Here is a 17,825-nt window from a genome sequence, read left to right on the forward strand (position 1 = left end):
TAACGGCGGCCGTAAAGCCGCCTGGAATTTGACCCCCTAGTTGGAAAAACGCTGCACGATATTTGTCTTTCCTAGGTACCTGCCATTTCAGATCGGCGGGTGCCTCTCGAAACCTCCGGCACGGGAAAAAGGGAGGGAATTTTTAAAATATTTTTATATATATAGTGTATAAAAGGGAGGTAAGCGTTGCCAGCACGCGAGGACGGCTCACGCAGGGTTTGTGACCCGGTGTACATAAGCCCCGCACGGAGGAAAAAAGCAGGCACAAAGCGGAGCGCTCCCTGCCCGCAAGGCTCCCCGGCGGCCGGGGCGGGGGGGGCGGGGGGAGCGAGCCCCGCCGTCCCCGCGTCCCCGCCGCCGGTGCCGCTGGCGGCGGCGGCGGCGGGCGCGGTGCCGGCCTCCCGCGCCGTGCTCCGCGCCTCTCCGCGCCGCTCCGCGCCGCCGTCGGGGGCCGTCACCCCGGGCCGACCCCGCCGAGCCGGCGCCATCCCCCGCGCCGCCAGCGGGTGGCGCTGGAGGCCGGCGGACGGGCGGGAGGCGGCGGCGGCGGCGCGCGGCGGCGGCGCGCCCCGGTCCCGCCCGCGCCCTCCCAGCTCCCCCACCAGTGCACGAGTTTACCTCTAGAGGTCATCAGGCAGGATTTACGACTGGACAACAAAAGCACGTGATGTGAAGCCGTACCCCATATTTGGGTGCCTACGTAGGAGGGAACCAAGTACATGTCCCAGTCATTTCCATAATTCATCATAAATTGTGCAAGGGTGCTATAGACGCACAAAACGACCAAGAGCCACAAATCAAGCACACATATCAAAAAACAAATGAGCTCTTATTTTGTAAACTCATTTTGCGGTCGCTATCCAAATGGCCCGGACTACCAGTTACATAATTATGGAGATCACAGCTCGGTGAGCGAGCAATACAGGGACTCCGCCAGCATGCACTCCGGCAGGTACGGATACGGCTACAATGGCATGGACCTCAGCGTCGGGCGCTCTGCTTCCACCCACTTTGGTGCCAATGAGAGACCCCGCAGTTACCCGGCCAACACCACCTCTGCCTCGACAGAGCCCAGGTACAACCAGCCCGCGACGTCTTCCCACTCGCCTCCCCCTGACCCTCTGCCCTGCACCGCCGTGGCCGGTTCGCCTGTCAGCGAGAGTCACCACGGGGTGAAAAACTCCCTCGCCAACTCCACCAGCACTTCGTCCAATTCCAGCAGCAACACGCACATCAGCAGAGACGGGGTTGGCACCTCGTCTGGGACTGAGGAAGACACTCCAGCAAGCAGCGAGCAGGCAAGTGCCCCGACCGACCAAAGCACAGCCCAGCCTTCACAGCCCCAGATCTACCCCTGGATGCGAAAACTGCACATAAGTCATGGTAAAGCAAATACCCTGTTCTTTCTTTATTTCTCTGGAGGAAAAGGAGGATTTAATGTAAACCGGGTGGCTGCGCCGAGCAAGGTCGGGGAGAGGGGGGAGAGGAGGGCGTGAGAGCGGGCAGCCTCCGCGCACAGCACAACTCTGCTCGCAGGGAAGCACGCTCCCTTCTCCGGGCGAGTCCCCCCCAAAAAGAAAAAAAAAAAAAAAAAAAAGACAAAAAAAAAAAAAGACGCCCGGCCCCAAAAACACAGCCCGCCCGGCTCCCAGCGCCGGCCCCGGCGGGCGGCGGGGGAGCAGAAAGCGCCTTCCCGAAGGGGGATCGGGAGCAGAGGCTGCTCCCGGCTCTCCTCTGGAAGGGGGATCCTCCAGTGGGAACGGCGCGGCTGACCCCATTTATTTTGCCGAGCCGTATTAAAAAGAGAATAGGAGAGGGCGAGGAGGGCAGTTTTCACTGCTGGGAAGCCGTGGGGGAGGGGGGGGCGAGTCGCCCCAAACTCCGGGGAGAGGGGCTTGAGGGGCGCGGGGAAGCGGAGCAACTTTCGGCCCCGGGTACCTGCCCTGCCCTCGCTGCTGGGGGAGCAGCCGGGGGCTCGCTGCCTCCCCCAGCCTCCCCCAGCTCAGCCGTGGGAACGGGCTGCACGCCTCAGCTTTCCTCTCCCAGCCCTGAAAACCCAGCTAGCAGCAGAGGCACCCTCCAAACCAGCTTATCTGGGGGAGGCTTGTGGAGGGGGGGGATTAGCCTTCCAAAAAAAAAAAAAAAATTCAATTAAAAAAAAAAACCGAACCCCAAATCCAAGCGAAAACTTACCGAGACCACCAAATCCCCCTCCCCCAAGCCTTTCCTAAAAGGGGCTGGAGGGGGAAACTTGTTGAGCGTTTATGCAAACCAGAAACAAAACCAAGCAGGGCTGAGAATAACGGTCCTGGTCGCTGGTAGCTGCAATAAGACACGAAGGCTCCGAGTGGCTGCTGCGAACCTAAATCATGTACTTTTCTCTTCCAGACAACATAGGGGGACCAGAAGGGAAAAGGGCTCGGACTGCTTACACCCGCTACCAGACCTTGGAGCTGGAAAAGGAATTTCACTTCAATAGATACCTGACCCGCAGAAGAAGGATTGAAATAGCACATGCTCTTTGCCTCTCAGAGAGACAAATAAAGATCTGGTTCCAAAACAGGAGAATGAAATGGAAAAAGGATAATAAGCTGAAAAGTATGAGCATGGCAGCTGCAGGAGGGGCATTCCGTCCCTAAGCGTTTGATCAATTAAAAGTACTGAGCAGTATTAGCTGACCCTGCGTCTCATGTCAGTACTAAGTTGACTTTCTAAAACTTCCTTGTGTTACTTCTGTGAAGAAACCCTGTTCTTGTCGCCCTTATTCATCTTTTAATCATGAGCCTGTTTATTACCATTCTCTCGCGTGTATAAGTAGATCTGCTTTTATCGTACATTTCTTTGTCTTGAATGGCTTTGTCTTGAAAAAAATAATAGATGTTTTAACTTATTTATATGAAGCGAGCTGTGTTACTTGAAGTAACTGTTAAAACAAAACAAAACTAAACAAAAAAGAACAAAAAAAGAGAAGGTTAAAAAAAAAAAAAAAGGAGAGAGAGAGAAAGAAACCCTCCCCCGGTTTAGTACAAATGTTATGTGTTGCACTCAACCTGCTTAACTGTGCATGTGTGGTCAAGTGTTAATGTCTGTATAGCTCCAAGCTGTTAAAAATATTTTTATTCAAACTACCTATATAATTCCTGTGTAATTAATGCTGTTGTAGAGGTGAAATGATGAAATCAACTGAACTTGTCTTACGTGTAGTGAATAGTGAATCTGTGACGAAAACTGTGATTCCAAGCAGTATGTCCTTGCTGTGCCTTTGTATATGACTCTTTGCACGAACTCTTAGAAGTGGCTCTTATTAAGCGCAGCTTCTGTGATGTATGTTTTTTGTGAACAAAGTTACAAATATAGTCAAAGTCTGGCTGTTTGAGCAAACTGTGATCAGCTTTTTTTTTTTTTTGTATTTGTTTTTAAAAAAAAACTGACTGGAAATCAACAAAAAAAAAATAAACTTTCTATTGTAAAGTTTTCGTGGTCTGGTTTGTGCAAAGCAAGAAGTTGTGCTTCCTGATTTGCCTCTGAAAAAAAATATTAACCCGTGCAGACTTTGTAATAATAGTTTACCTGGCTCCTGCTGCACGTTGGAAATGGTAGATGCTGCGATTGTCCGCTACCACTATTTTTAATTGAAAGTTTGACCACAAGTTCCTCCTTACTGGTTTCTCGCTAGGTGGAAAGCTGCATCGCAGGACCACAATCAACACCCTTTTGTGGGTTAATCAACTGTTAGCTGTTTGCTGATGGTTGGGAAAAAAAAAAAAAAAAAAAACCAACCACATGTGCTTTGTTAAAACACGCTGCTAACTCCAAGACGTGTTTGCATCGCTCTAGAATTTCTCCTGTGGTTTCATTAAGTATATTTGCAGGACAGCCACGTCCGAGCCCTCTGCGTCTATTAGTAACCCTCGCTAGCCACATTCCCACTTTTCGCCCTTTAAAGATTTTTGGTTTTCTTCGCTACAATTAGTTTGCTATAAACGTAATGTTACTTACCCCATCAGAGCTTGAATGGTTAACTCTTCTGAGCTTCTAAGAGCAACTAAAGATTTGCACATTTACTGACTGGTTACATTGATGCCTTCCCTTAAAAGTTATAAAACAGTAAACTTTATAAGCCCCAGTTCCGGCTATATGACATTTGGGTGCCAAATGAATAGGGTTTTGTCTATGAATTAGATCGTAAAATCATCCATAGCACAGACAGATAGGCTCACTGGCTATAAAAAGTCACGTGGTGCCATTAAAGTAAGTTTTATGGTTTTGGGGAGTTGACATCCAACATTATATACCACATAACATATAATCTCACTGACGCTGGACTTCATTTGACTCTTTTGCAGGCTACGTGTGCCTCCTGGCCATTCAAATTGTCAGGTTTAGGGACAGAAGTATCCAAACCACAAGTTCTCAATACTGTATGAAAAATGGCTCCTTGCAAGTCAAAGGTAAGTTTTGTGCACAAGTTCCTTAAAGTTTATTTGTACAGTGGGGAAGCCGAGGCTCCCGCTCGCTCTCGCTGCCTCTCGCCTCTCTCTTTCTTTCTCTTTCTCTTTCCCTTCCTCTCCGCCTGGAGCTTTTCAGGACGGTCCCACCGAGCCTGAGAGGCAGGATCAACCACTAATGATCTAGGTTGCGCTGCGAACCCCCCCCCCATCCCTTCACTCGCAGCAGCTAGCTCTCTATTTTAACGATCAAATCAAAGTAAACCACAATAAGCGACTTTGGCAGAGATGGATTTTGGGGCCTAGCTTTAATCACTTTGACTACCGCAGAACATAATTACTTCCTTTGCTCCAATAGGCTCTCCAAGTTTGGAGAGGTTTTGTTTAGCAAGGAGTAGTTACTGCAGGCGATTAAAGAAAGGGGAAACAAAATAGATAGGGCTTGATATTATCTGGGCAGTGTCTTATGTAGGCATGATAGAGTTGGAGGCGTGCTGATATGGTAATAATCTTTGGATTGGTGAAATATGTTGCACATCAGAGCTAGTATTAAAATGGCACAGACTGTACTGGAGCGCTTAAGATTCCTATTTTCTGCATGGGGGTGTGCAGAAAGCTTTAGCTATGTATATATGTCCATCTGCGAGGGCATAGTGTGTTTCGGGGATGCGCATTTATAACGTTGCTGTAACTTTTTCCAGATCCTATATGTAATTGCATAAATATAAATATATTTAAATTATGTGCGTGTGTGCATGCATGTACAAATCGATGTATACGCCTGTATAAAGCCGTGCACATGCATATGTGTGTCTAATATTGGTGTATTTATGTGTACAAAGGGTGTGTATGCATGTATACATATATACGTTCCTGTGCCTTCTTTTCTTTTTTTTTTTTTTAAAGCGGAGCAATTGACTGTAACTTGTAGCATTAATACAAGAGACTACAGGTCATTAGAGTGCTGCAAATTATGAAATACGGGCTTGGTTTATTGAAGATTGTAAATATCCCCCTAGCTCTGCTCTCTCCCTCCCTGCCTTATATTGCTGGCTGCCATTGTGGGGTAGGCCCCAGCTGCGTGTTTACTTCAACATTCTTTTTATTTAAGTGGACTGTTCTCACTAGAGTGTGATTACTCAGCAATAAACTTTATGGCCGGATTTAACTTTAGTCTTTGAATTTCCAGGACTTGAATGAAAGGGTGAAAGAAACTCTGTCTTTCTCTGGGTTGCATTAAGGCCTGATCCTTACCCTCAGAGCTGTTACTTAGGCGAGTGATCTCAGGGGGTGCAGACGGAGTAGTTGGGGTCTAGGGAAGAGATTTGAGAGTTGCCTCCAATATATGTATACATATTTTTTAATATCTCTCTCTCTATCTCCAAACCAGCTGTGAGTATCTATTTCTCTGCTCAGGTTTGGAGTAGGACGGATTCAGCATATCGCATTGTTTTCCTTCATGTGTCATAAAGTCGGGTTTGCAAAAGAACGGGGTGGTTTGACGCGAGCTGGGAGATGGGCTTTGTTTTATTTTGCTAGTGCTATCCCCTTTGAATATTGCGGCTTAGGCTGTATCTGTTACTGCGAGCAAAAATGAGAGAAAAGCACAGGGGTGCAGGAGGGTAAGGTTGTTGTGTACCTCTGCAGGGTCTGCACTTCGCTGACTGATGCCTATTTTTAATTTATCTGCCTTTAACATTAAAGAAACGGTAGTTTATAAGGTTGGCTCAGCTCAAAGATCTCACAGTTTTACAAATATTTAATATTTACAGTCAAGCCCCTGTGTAAGATAAATGCAGTCCGAAACCTTTGTGTCTGTGTATCTTCCTATGAACACTAAACAAACACATATGCATATACTTTGTATTAAAAAAATAGGAAAGGCTTTAGAAGTGCATATCCAAACGCACATTTGAAAATCATTTCCGCAATAAACAGCTGGAGATTTCATAGTGCACTAGCTGTCACATTTTCGTCAATAGGAATACCAGAAAGTTATATATGACAGGCGTGTATTGTATTCCATTCTATTATATGCCATAAAATTTTATAGTTTGAGGCAAAGGCATGAAAACCCTTTAAAAGTTTGAGCTTCATTTATATACGGGTCCTTTTCCAAGGAAAATCCTTCGCTTGTAAACGGGAATGATACTAGACACAAACCGTTCGCGATTACTCAATATTCAACTACACTGCGTTATTTGAATTAGCTGGTGAATATACAAACACACACGCTCACCCGTTCGACTAGTATTTTAGCAACCTGGTTATCGTCGCGGATTGTCATTTTTCATTGCCTAGAGCGAAAAGGTTCGCTACTACGTATTTTCACATTTTTGAATGTGGCTTCTAGAGCATATTCCACGTAAAGCAGTGTACAAGAACTACGGAAAAGAAAAACATCCCCAAACCCACAAGCATATAAACCCGCCCGTACTGCAAGAAACTCTCTAACAACAAAAGAAAGTTAGCTAGAAATGACAACTTCTCCGTATTTCTGGCCCTGCCCTGTCCAAAGCAGCACAGTTGAAGCCATTCAACTCCAGAAACGCATTAAGATTTTCTAATCCGCTTTGAAATTTGAAATTCAAACAACCCCAGACTGCCGAACTCTACCGAAATATTCCCAGGTCCTAATTGTTTTCCGAGGGAAAATGTCATGGAGAATAATCGCTGGGAATCAAGAGAGAGGTCTTATCTGCACACATTATTTTTCTGCTGTGTTTGGGGGGATTAATGCGTGCGAGTTTGTTTTACTTTAGGCATGGCAAGTGGCGTTCTGCGCATTGAAATATAGTTTACCTAATCCTTTGAAAGAAATACTTGAGTGTAGTGTGTCATGTCTAAGCGTAAGGCCAATTAAAGCTTAGGCAACTCTCTTAATGTGTGTAACTAGTGATTTTGCAAGGCATAACTTTCTCTAAACCAGAAGTATAACAATCCGATGGAAAGTCATCCGTAAATTACAGCTCTGCAGCCTTGTCGAAGACCTGCAAACGTCCTAATTGCAGAACATTACGGGGAAATTATTATTCTGCCATTTCCTTACATTTAATAAGTGTGTATCTGTGGAAGGGTGACAATAGAGGGGTTTGCAATCTGCTCCATGGGAAATTGAATGGAACAGATCATGAGGGGCGGATCAGGAGGTTTCGATTTCAAACCCTGGATACTGGAGCAATGCCTTTTCCCTCCCCGCAAATACAGATTTAACGCATTAAATGCAGACGTAAGTAAATCTCCTGACCAAGTTAAGACATCGCTTTGCTTTCTTAGCTCTTTCTCTTTCCTGCCCTTAAAATCTCCCCGATTTGTTGCTAGAGTTGCTAGCCAGAGCGCAAAAACACAGCTCCCACAGCCGCCTGGTCATCTTTGAAAATATTATCCCTTTCAAATTAAAGCATCCTCACTAATGTCTCTCTGGAAGGCAAATACTCATGGACCATCACAGTCACATGTTCCTGTAGCTACACGCACAAACAATATCAAATCTGACATGGAGAGCGTGTAAAATTTGCAAGGATCTCGCCTTACAGCACGCATAAGGAACCTTTCCTGTATCCCCTCCCCAAAAAAATGTCTTTTCAATAATAATATTTGCTATGAAGGTTATTGGGTAATTATTGCAATTTTGTGGAACAGTCCTTGCTTGAGGTGAAGTCTGTCTCTGGATAACAAATGGCAGCCCGTGCAGTTCACTGCCAGGTTAAGTAAATGCAGAAAAGATAAATCTGCACACCCTAGGAATCACCAGCAGAGCTCGCTTTAGACCAAGTTCACAGTCAACTCGTTTGCCTAGACAAGGCTTCGCAAACAATTAGAGTTGTTTCTTTATGTTTAAATCAAGGAGAAATGACTAAGACCCTCGCAGCAGAGAGCTGCAGCTTTTCCCCCAACGCTCGTCGCTACATTCCTTCCAACCTCACGCCCAGAACTTACCCAGCATTTCACCTGCAATTGTAACCATATAGCGCCTTTGAGTAACAGGCTTCCCTCCAACGCTGCCGAAAGGCTGTGCAAACTGATTTAACAGCACTTTACAAAGCTGCGAGATTAAAGAAAAGAAAGGAAAAAAAAAAAAAAAGGGCAATAATTAAAAATGCAAAAGTATCCGATTTCTCAACAGCAAGAAGAAGGAAAAAGAAAAAAAAAAAGCCCTTAGAAAGCTGGGGGAAACGGCAGAACTATTGAAACAAACAGTGCGAGCCTCTTACTCCTAAAAGAAGCTGCATAGCTTTTGTATATCTTTGTGGTTAAGGGCGTTACAACTGCAGGTCAAAAAGTTGAGGGTCAAAAGTTTACGTTTTGCACCACTCTTAGTCATTCGCCCAGACAGAGTTTGATGTCAATGTTATAGCCGAGATCTTGACTATCAGCACAAAAGATAAAATAGCTTTGAGTTACGTGTGTATCACAGTATGGACTCCAGGTGAACCCTACTGGCTGAATGACCTCAATTACCGAGGAAAGGATAGAAAATTCCTCTTTTCAGGAGTAATACACGTTGTATTTCATCTTGAATTATCGGCCACATTTGTGTCTGAATATCTCGGGTTCAGCCGCGGCAGGTAAACACGCGTGTTACCCCCACAGCAGCCGCTGATGCTGCCTCCTCCGCCAGTCAGGTAGCAAAATGTTTCGCCCTTGTTTATTATATAATAACCTGCTTTAAGAGGTTTGATGTCAAGCCTTCTCACTTTGCAAAATGGCAGGAAGATAAGATAGGAGCGAAGCTATTAACGCCTGTATCGATCCTGGCCGCGCCTTTGTTTTTGCTCTCATTTGTGTAGCGACCGCTAAACTGTGCTTAAACAGGGCGTGCTGGAGATAATAAGGGTTATATACTCGGTCCGAAGGAGCTCGTTTAAAATGAGGAGCGGTGGGGCCATGGTGCGCTACCGATGGAAAATGTTGCGGAGAAGCTGGCGCCCTGCGCCGCTGCGTGATTTGGAGGCATCTCACAGCCTCCTGGAAGTACCCGAGGCAGCGGTTCCCAGCGAAATGGGGAGCAGGGAGGGTTGTTTTCCCTCCCTCCATCCCCCCGCCCTCTTCCCCCCCCAAAGAAAAAAAGTTTGGTGGAATTTCTTTGAGCAGAGAGTTATTCCCCACATTGCTGGGATTTTTTTTGTTCCTCGGTGTTGAAGCTTCAGCTCCTCGGTTAGGCGTGTCTGTGGGGAGAACTGGCCAATATCGCGGAGGGAATTTCATTCTGGGGGAGATCACAGCAAACCGGATTCAACCTGAAATGATGAGGATGAGGGGGTCAGTGGAAGAGGGAAAGGATATTCCCAAATATTGAGAAGCAGATATGAAAGGTGTGGAGGAGGGGAGGGGGCGACGAGGAAGTCCGGGAAAGAGCGCACCTCACCCCCATCCGTGCAGAGCTGCCTTTCGACTCCAAGGCAGGAGGCTACACCGGCCTCTCTCTGTAGCTGGTACGCGTGAATTATTTGCCAGAGACACAGCTGGATCGTGGCAGACGAGGGTTATTTCTTGGGAACAAATATACCAGGGGGTTAGATTTCAGACCAGCCGAAGTGGTTATTGGAGATTTTGCCTAAAGTACCTGCTGAAGCCTGGAAAGTATATAATGCAAGCGCCTGCTCGGCGTGCAGGCGTTGTTCACAAGTTGCTGCTGTTGCTCACTTGTAGCGAGCCCTGGCATTGCACGTTTGGGGAGCCTGCCCTCGCTGGAGATAGTATATAACCTTTCACATCCAGAGTATTTATTTGGTGTAAGAGCGAAGCCTGATAACAAGCTAAAAACCGTAGCCAAATATCTATTTTGTTAGAGAATAGCAGGCGGATTGTTTCCAAGAATAACAATGCGTCTTTGATAGACCCAGAACGAAAGCTGTTACTATAACCGGCTTACTCAAAAGTAGGTGACCGAAATCCATTTGCTTCCTCACCAAAACAATTAGTGGCTCGAATTCCGTATTTTCAATCTGCTTTAGACTAAAAATATCAGTGAGAATATTTTCAAAGAAGTTGAAACTGCGACTTCAATAAATATTGGCTCTTCTGAACTGTTGTTTAAATTATTCCTTAAAAAAAAAAAAAAAAGGCAACAGTCTGGAGCGGAACAGTTAATAGTTTGAGCCGAAGTCTTTCTGTCCTTTCACTCTCTGCATTCAGCACACTGCTCTCTGGCGTGGAAGGTCTGCTCGAAAGACCATTCATTGAAAATCCGGGCACAAATCACATTTTACGTATGTTTATTTAACCGCGCCAGGACAGAGCGAGCAAATCCCGCCACCCATCCCGTTGTGAAAGAAGAGCCCCGGTGCCGGAGAAGTCCCCGCTTTTACCAAATGCTGAACTTGGGGCAAAACTGCCAGCATTGCCCGGCAGCGCCCATCGGGAAGGAGCGCTCCCGCCTGCGGAGGCAGGAGCAGCCTCGGGGGCTGTATCATTCCCAGGAACAAAGGAGGGAATACAGTCGATACATTCCATAACGTTTACATTTTCCCGCGATTTTTTCTTAATTTTCCCTTAGAAGTAGTGACCTGGGCAAAGCACCCCGCTATCTAAAAGACACTGTTATAGACCTTTTAGAAAAACTAAGTCCAAGGCCGAGGTGAACTTCAGGTCACCGCGTCTAACAAATATGAAAATGTCGCCTGGTGAAGGGCACGCCTTGTTATTTAACAAAGACTGTCAATGTGTAAGATTAATAAGAAACAAAATGCACACGGTGTCACTTTTCGGTCACTTTGAAACTTGGGACAGCCTCGCATTCAAGAGGGGAAAGCTGAGGCTAAATATATTCAAAATGGTTCAAATCAAATTCAAACGAGGCTGCTAGTGCGATTCTTCCTCCTCCTACCGCTCTTGGTGGAGGATGCCCGGGCACGGCGAAAGGTTGACTTGAATTATTATTATCATTACTATTACTATTATTATTCCTATTCCTATTCTTGCTATTATTGTTATTTTCTCTTTCGGAGTAATTACGTTTTAGCCGCGCATGTGGAGGGTGGCAGGAGTGCTTGCCTGTTTCACAAGAAAAAGGGGGATGCCCCTTTCCCCCCTCTTTGGGTATGTACGAGGTTGGCTCTTCTGGGTGCATGGAAATTTACTTTCTCCCTCTCAACTTAATTCCAGCGGGGTCCCCATCTCCTCCTCGGCCAGCCTCGGCCAGGAAACTCTCGCTCCTTTATTAACTGATTAAAGTCTCCTTCGCCAGTGAAATCGAGCCTTTAGTCCTTCTGGAAAAATAAGGGAGCCGGCCTATTTTTCCTCTCCTTTTCTTTCTTTGAGAGCTTGAGATGATGCTACAAGTTTGTTAAAGGGAAGTACCGGGGAAAAAAAGGGTTTCTGAGATTGTTTATTACAGCCATAAATCTTGCAGTAAAATGTCGAAATGGCCGTGTGCAAGATAACACTTGGTGGTCTTGGCTGGGTTCTTGTTTATGATAACAAAACCACAAAGACATGGAACAGGCCTTTTGGAGGTCCTGCCTCAGCACATCTTCGCAGACTAATAGAACCACACGAAAAAAACAGACTTCAGCTGAGCAGCTCAGGTCACCTTGCAGATTTACAGTCGTATACAAAATTTCATCCTTCTCCCTGTAACCGAGCGCCAGAGCCCCACGGTAGAAAGAGGGGCAGAGAAACAAGTATACTTTGAGATCTAATCACGGTAAATAATACGAAACAGAGCCCGGTCAGCTCTCCCAATATAGCTCTGAGCTTACAAACCGAGACACCACTTTTCGTTGGGTTTTCCCGTGGCTTGGGAGCACGGCAGCCTGCTCTGGCCATAGCGTCTCAGGACGTGTGTCGAGGATAATATTTACGATAACCCAGTGTAATTCATCTGGCGCTGGCCGGCAGGTATTGGTACGTCTGTGTCTGTATGTGTGCATGGATCTCTTTACGCCGGGAAAACGCGCTCTGCTCGTGGTGGGCTTTGGCAATCTTATTTTTTACAGTCACGTAGGTGGGAGCTTTATTCTTTTACAACACGGGTGGTTGTTGTTTTCGGGGTGTGTGTGTGTGTTGTTGTGTTGTTTTGTTGTTTGGTTGTTTTTTTTTTTTTTAATAGAAATAAAACAATCTCCCCTTTCCTGTCAAACGTGTGTTGTTGAACAGTTGCTGCTGTCTCTGCATGCGTGTGTGTAACCGCGTTTCCTCTCCATGCAGAGTAAATAGAGAAACTTATCTATTACCCCAGTTAAAGTGTTCCATAGATGTGCTGTTGGAAATGAGTAAGTAAATGTGTTTTAACTCTCTTTACAAATTAGACATTCGATAGGAGGAGGAAATGAGTGATTGTTTAGATAAGTACCCCAGTATACCCAAGTGCTCTAAAGGTTCTAACATATTACAAGCCGCCTGCAATGTGCGTGTGTGTGTGTATAAAATATAAATCGATACGGTGTGTGTCTTGTTAGATAGAATATATATTCAAATAGAATTTTATTGCATGTATCCATTATCTGTAAAACTGCAAAAGACAATAATCTGAATTTAAACCAGGGTAACTGTTAATGTAATATCTTTAGGAGGGCAAGATCTAAAACGTATCATATTTACGCTTGATATATTAGATGTATTTTCCCATACCAGCAGATGAGATTACCCACTCAGCAATTATATTCTCGAAGGGTGCGGTAAATATTTCTACGTGTTTATATGCTTTCCTGAAAAGGAGGAAAAAAAAAAAAATATCCGAAAAGTTCGCTTCTAACTCCGAACGTACCAGACTAGCTGACGTTCAGTAACTATTTTTTTCCCCCTTAGAATAAGAGCGTAATTAGTTCAACCATCAAATTTCAATTACCTAAGGTCAGGGCGGTTGTCTCTTTTCCCTCTGAGCTGCAAATATCGTTAACAGTCTCAGTTTTAGCAACGCAGAAGTGCCCGAGTGCCCTCTCCCTCCCACGCCAGGGTTTGCGAGTTACTTCTGCGAAGGCGCTGGCGATTTCTCATGGAAATGAAAATTAAGAAATAAACCCAAGACGAGGCATACCAAACCGGCGGACTTAAATTCGTAGTTTGGAAACCGCTCCTCCGCGGGGAGGGATGCTCGCGGTGAGCCCTGCGACCGCCGGTGGAAATATTTGATACCGCCGTGTCCGCCTTCCCCTCTCTCCCTTCCCCCTCTCCTGCCCGTTATTTTTAGGCTCGCTACATCCCTCACACCCCGCAAGCCACCCGAGGACTCTCCTCGGCCTCCCCGCCACCTTCCAACTAACTTTCGCCTCTATTTCTCCGGGTAGCACGGCTTCAAAGGTGCAAAGGGCTAGCCCCAGAGCTCCCGGTCCGCGGCGGCGGGGCGCTGGGGGCAAACCCCGGAGGGCTACCGGTGGCCTGCGCCCAGCGGCCGCTGCCGCCCTCTGCCTGCGCGCAGCCCGGACTCCAAGCATTTGGAGATGGGCTCGTCGAAAAGGATTGTGCAACGCCTTGTGCAATGCCTGCCTCCCTCTGGATCGCGCAGCTGGGCTGCGCTCCCCTGCCTCCCTCCGCTTCCTACGCTTCTCCCGCGGGGGGACGGAGAAACAAAAAATGCTGGGGGCGGGGGGGACGGGACTGTCGGAGCGGGATTATTTTTATCGCGCTTGACACCGCCACTGCCGGACGGGGCCCGGCTCGGCGGGCGGGAGGAGCCGGGGATCCCGGTGAGGGGCGTCCAGCAGCCCCCGACCGAGCGCTCCCTCGGCGGGCAGCCGCCGCCCGGGGAGGAGGCGCGGCGGCGGCGGCGAGCCCCCCGCGGTGGTTCCGCGGGCGCGGAGCTGCCCCGCGGCCGCTCGCCCTCCTTCCATTTCCTGATCCGGGGTCCGCGGCCCCGCGCGGTAATTGGCGCTGGCGGTCAGGTGGTGACGGGGTGGCGGGGGGTGCGGGGGTGGGTGTGCGTGTGTGTGTTGTGTGTGTTGTAGGCGCTCCAGGGGTGGGAAGAGAGGAAGGGAGGGGAGTGCGGCGGGGGGGGGGGGGGGGGGGGGAAGCTGGAGGCCCAAACTTTGGCAGCAGCGAGCACTTGACAGCAGCGGGAGGGGGAGAGGGAGGGAGGGGAGGGAGGGGGGGGAAGGGGAGGGGCCTCGCCGAGCCCAGAAAAACGACAACGCGAGAAAAATTAGTATTTTTGCACTTCACAAATTAATGACCATGAGTTCGTTTTTGATAAACTCCAACTACATCGAGCCCAAATTCCCTCCCTGCGAGGAGTACACGCAGCACAGCGGCAGCGCCGGCAGCTCCGCCAGCTACCACCCGCACCACCCGCACCCGCACGCCCCGCCGCCGCCGCCGCCGCCGCCGCCGCCGCCGCCGCACCTGCACGCCGCGCACCCGGGCCCGGCGCTGCCCGAGTACTTCCCGCGGCCGCGCCGGGATCCGGGCTACCAGGCTCCCGCGGCGCCTCCGGGGCCGCCGGGGCCGCCTCCCGAGGCTCTCTACCCCGCGCAGGCACCCTCCTACCCCCAGGCGCCCTACAGCTACAGCAGCGCCGGCAGCGCGGCCCCGGGCCCCGAGCAGCCGCCCCCGGGCGCCTCGCCGCCGCCGCCGCCGCCCGCCAAGGGCCACCCCGGCCCGCCCCAGCCCCTGCTCCCAGGCCATGCCCTGCAACGCCGCTGCGAAGCCGCCCCCGCCGCCGGGGCCGGCACCGGGCCCGGCTGCCCGCTGCTGCCCGACAAGAGCCTGCCCGGGCTGAAGGGGAAGGAGCCGGTGGTCTACCCCTGGATGAAGAAGATCCATGTGAGCACGGGTGAGTTGCCCTTGCCAGGGGGAGGTGGGGATGCGCCTGCAGAGGAGGGAAGGGGGGAGGGTGCTCCCGGGGCCGGGATGGGTCGTTGCCTGTGTGGCTTTTTTTTTTTCCCCTCCTTCTCTCTCCGCGTTTCCTAATAAAAAAAAAAAAAAAAAAAAAAAAGTGAGAAACCTTTTGTATCCGGGGTCCTTTATCAAAAGATTTACGAGACGCCAAACTGTTAGGGCAGTAATTATAGCCCCCATAAATTTAATTGCCCTGCAGTGGCTCTGGGCCATGTGTCTTTGAAGCTTTTCTTCTAACCCAAATGCCCATCACCATTTTTTATTGCTCCTCGATTGTCCCCACTGTCGATAGGCTGTGAAACAATTTTTCTTGCCGTTTATGTATCTTACGCGAACCTGGTGTCAAGTTATTATATAATGATTATGTTCCATCCCTTTCGTCCCCCCCTCTCCCTTTCTTTCCCCCTCCGCGTGTGTGTGTGTGCGTGCGTGTGTGTGCGTGTGTGTTGCCTGTGTGCGCACGTTTCAGTCAATCCCAATTACAACGGAGGGGAGCCCAAGAGGTCTCGCACTGCCTACACCAGACAGCAGGTCCTGGAGCTGGAGAAGGAGTTCCACTTCAACCGCTACCTGACCAGGAGGCGACGCATCGAGATCGCTCACACCCTCTGCCTCTCCGAGCGCCAGGTCAAGATCTGGTTCCAGAACAGGCGGATGAAGTGGAAGAAAGACCATAAACTGCCTAACACAAAGATGCGCTCCTCAAACCAGTCCACACTGAGCCAGCAGTCCAAAGCACAGACACAGGGCCACCCCCATCCGCTCGATGGGGCTACACCCAACGCAGCCGCGCTGTAAATACGGTTATTATTATTTTTTTTTAATATATATATATATATTTACCTATCTATTGGGGTTTTCCAGCTGCCCCGTGGTGGAGGCTGGCCGTTTGGACCAAACAACTGTGTAAAACAAAACAGGAGCAGGAAAGGAAGACGAGACGTGCCCAAGAACGGGCACATGTTTAAACCAAAACCCGGACGATTGTCTACATTGTATATAGATAATGATTCCATGCCCATCATTTTTTTTCTATTTATGGAAACGCTCTCTTGCCCTCGGTGTAAGAGAGGGCTGGATGCTGTCACGGACGAATTCTCTGTACCTAAGACGGACTCTTTTTTTTTTTTTTTTTTTCCTTTTCTAGAGAACACTTTAAAAATAAAAGAAGGTTAAAACAAAGCAAAGACCTTGTGAGACACTCGTGTAAGGCATTGACTTGAATAGCGCTGTTTCGTGGCGTGTTCGTGCATTCCCGTGTGCGTGTGTGCGCGTGTGAGGGTGCACACGCACGTATGCACACACGCCAACCCGGGAGAGAGAACGAACACGTCCACGGGAGGTTAAAGACTTACGAAAAATGTCCCCTTACGCTGTCGAAAGGAAAATGTTTTATGTATCAAAGGTAACTTAACTGGTTCTAAGTGTAGCCCCCGCAGTAGCTGTGATCTATTAGTTTTTCTCCACATTCCCGATTGCATTTATTTAAAGAAATATCGCTATAAAGGCTGTTGCTGTCTTCATATTTGGCACCGTCTAAATCGTTTGGGTCCATGTACAATTTGTGGATTTTTGGTGTAATGTATAACAGTGCCAAATGCTGGTAATAAAGATTATTCTGTACAAAAGAATTAAACGCTTGAAACACAAGTCCACTCAGTGCTGTTTCATCCCCCTTGTGCTTGGCTGGTGTTGGCACCAGGAATGGAAAACAACGGTTTCACGTATCGTTTTAACTTGGATTCATCTTGTCAATAAGGTAACGGTTGCTTTAAATATAGTGAAAAACGTCCTGACTCCTAATTGCCTGGCTGGGAAAGAGAGCGCTGTAGGACGAGGAAAGGTCTTGCTTCATCGTGTAGGTGAGTGGTGTTCTCGTTAGCTGACTCCTGGCAGAATCAGTCCGGCTCTCCATCCCTGTCCGTACGACCGTGTTCAGCCACGGTACAGAGAAACTGTGCTTCTGCTGGGACCCACTAAGCTCTCATGACGGGTTTTGCTGGAGGAGAAGTCACACATGCTCCCCATGATAACACTTTAAATCTTTCGCCAGGCATGATTTATTCGTGCATTTTCGCCCGATTATGATTTCTCAATTGGCTCGCACTTTTGAAGGGGAATACATGGGCGGTAACCTAAAGTTTCTCTCAGCTGCCTCTTCTGTTTCTGTTTCCTTTTATTTTCTTTTTAAGACTATTTCGAAATGTGTTGAGAAAGCCTCGGCAGAAACATGAATTTGCGTACAACTCGAGCTTTATTTGACAGAGATTGTCGAAACGACTGTGGCAAAACGGGGTTCAAGTGGTTCCAGCTCAGGCTGCGCATCTCGCTGCTTCCAGGCAGCTAAGGAGCGCAGGCAAAGCCGAGCTGCTAACGGGGAGCCTTGCTCAGGGCTTCCACAACAGAGAATAGCACCGAGCCGGGTAGGAAAAGGCTTGGAAAGGAGCTCAAGTGCTGGTAAATCTTCTAGGGAAGGCCTGAAGGCCAAGACTTATTTACTTACCCAAATACATCCGAGAGGAATTTTTTGAACCAATGCTTCTCTTCGCGTGAGTGAGGCCGCCAGGACTGGGTGCATCATCACCCCCTGGGTAAGGTAGC

The 17,825-nt window shown here is 48.4% G+C and overlaps 2 protein-coding genes across 3 annotated transcripts; both read left to right on the top strand.

Annotated features, from left to right (window-relative positions):
* HOXA5 (homeobox A5) lies at window positions 1–3,535 on the top strand. 2 transcript variants are annotated; one of them, XM_082318319.1, is made up of 3 exons: window positions 1–1,075; window positions 1,220–1,383; window positions 2,389–3,535. In XM_082318319.1, exons 1-3 carry the CDS (start codon window positions 822–824, stop codon window positions 2,637–2,639), a joined length of 669 nt encoding a protein of 222 aa, XP_082174445.1. In that variant the 5' UTR covers window positions 1–821; the 3' UTR covers window positions 2,640–3,535. The 2 variants fall into 2 exon arrangements, with proteins under 2 accessions (XP_082174445.1, XP_082174444.1); XM_082318318.1 differs by having other exon boundaries at window positions 1–1,383.
* Window positions 3,536–14,493: 10,958 nt separating this feature from the next.
* On the top strand, window positions 14,494–16,846 carry HOXA4 (homeobox A4). Its single transcript, XM_082318344.1, has 2 exons — window positions 14,494–15,159; window positions 15,694–16,846. The coding sequence occupies exons 1-2, from the start codon at window positions 14,556–14,558 to the stop codon at window positions 16,020–16,022; spliced, it is 933 nt and encodes a 310-aa protein (XP_082174470.1). The 5' UTR covers window positions 14,494–14,555; the 3' UTR covers window positions 16,023–16,846.
* The last annotated feature ends 979 nt before the right edge of the window (window positions 16,847–17,825 follow it).

Source organism: Platalea leucorodia, assembly GCF_965183815.1.
Source record: "Platalea leucorodia genome assembly, chromosome: 1".
Taxonomy (NCBI): Eukaryota; Metazoa; Chordata; class Aves; order Pelecaniformes; family Threskiornithidae; genus Platalea; species Platalea leucorodia.

Bases quoted from the DNA above. Each gene is read 5' to 3' on its own strand.
- HOXA5 (XM_082318318.1), top strand. From the start codon at position 822: ATGAGCTCTTATTTTGTAAACTCATTTTGCGGTCGCTATCCAAATGGC. The intron at 1,384-2,388 runs GTAAAGCAAATA...TTTCTCTTCCAG, and splicing joins AAAACTGCACATAAGTCATG to ACAACATAGGGGGACCAGAA.
- HOXA4 (XM_082318344.1), top strand. From the start codon at position 14,556: ATGACCATGAGTTCGTTTTTGATAAACTCCAACTACATCGAGCCCAAA. The intron at 15,160-15,693 runs GTGAGTTGCCCT...CGCACGTTTCAG, and splicing joins GAAGATCCATGTGAGCACGG to TCAATCCCAATTACAACGGA.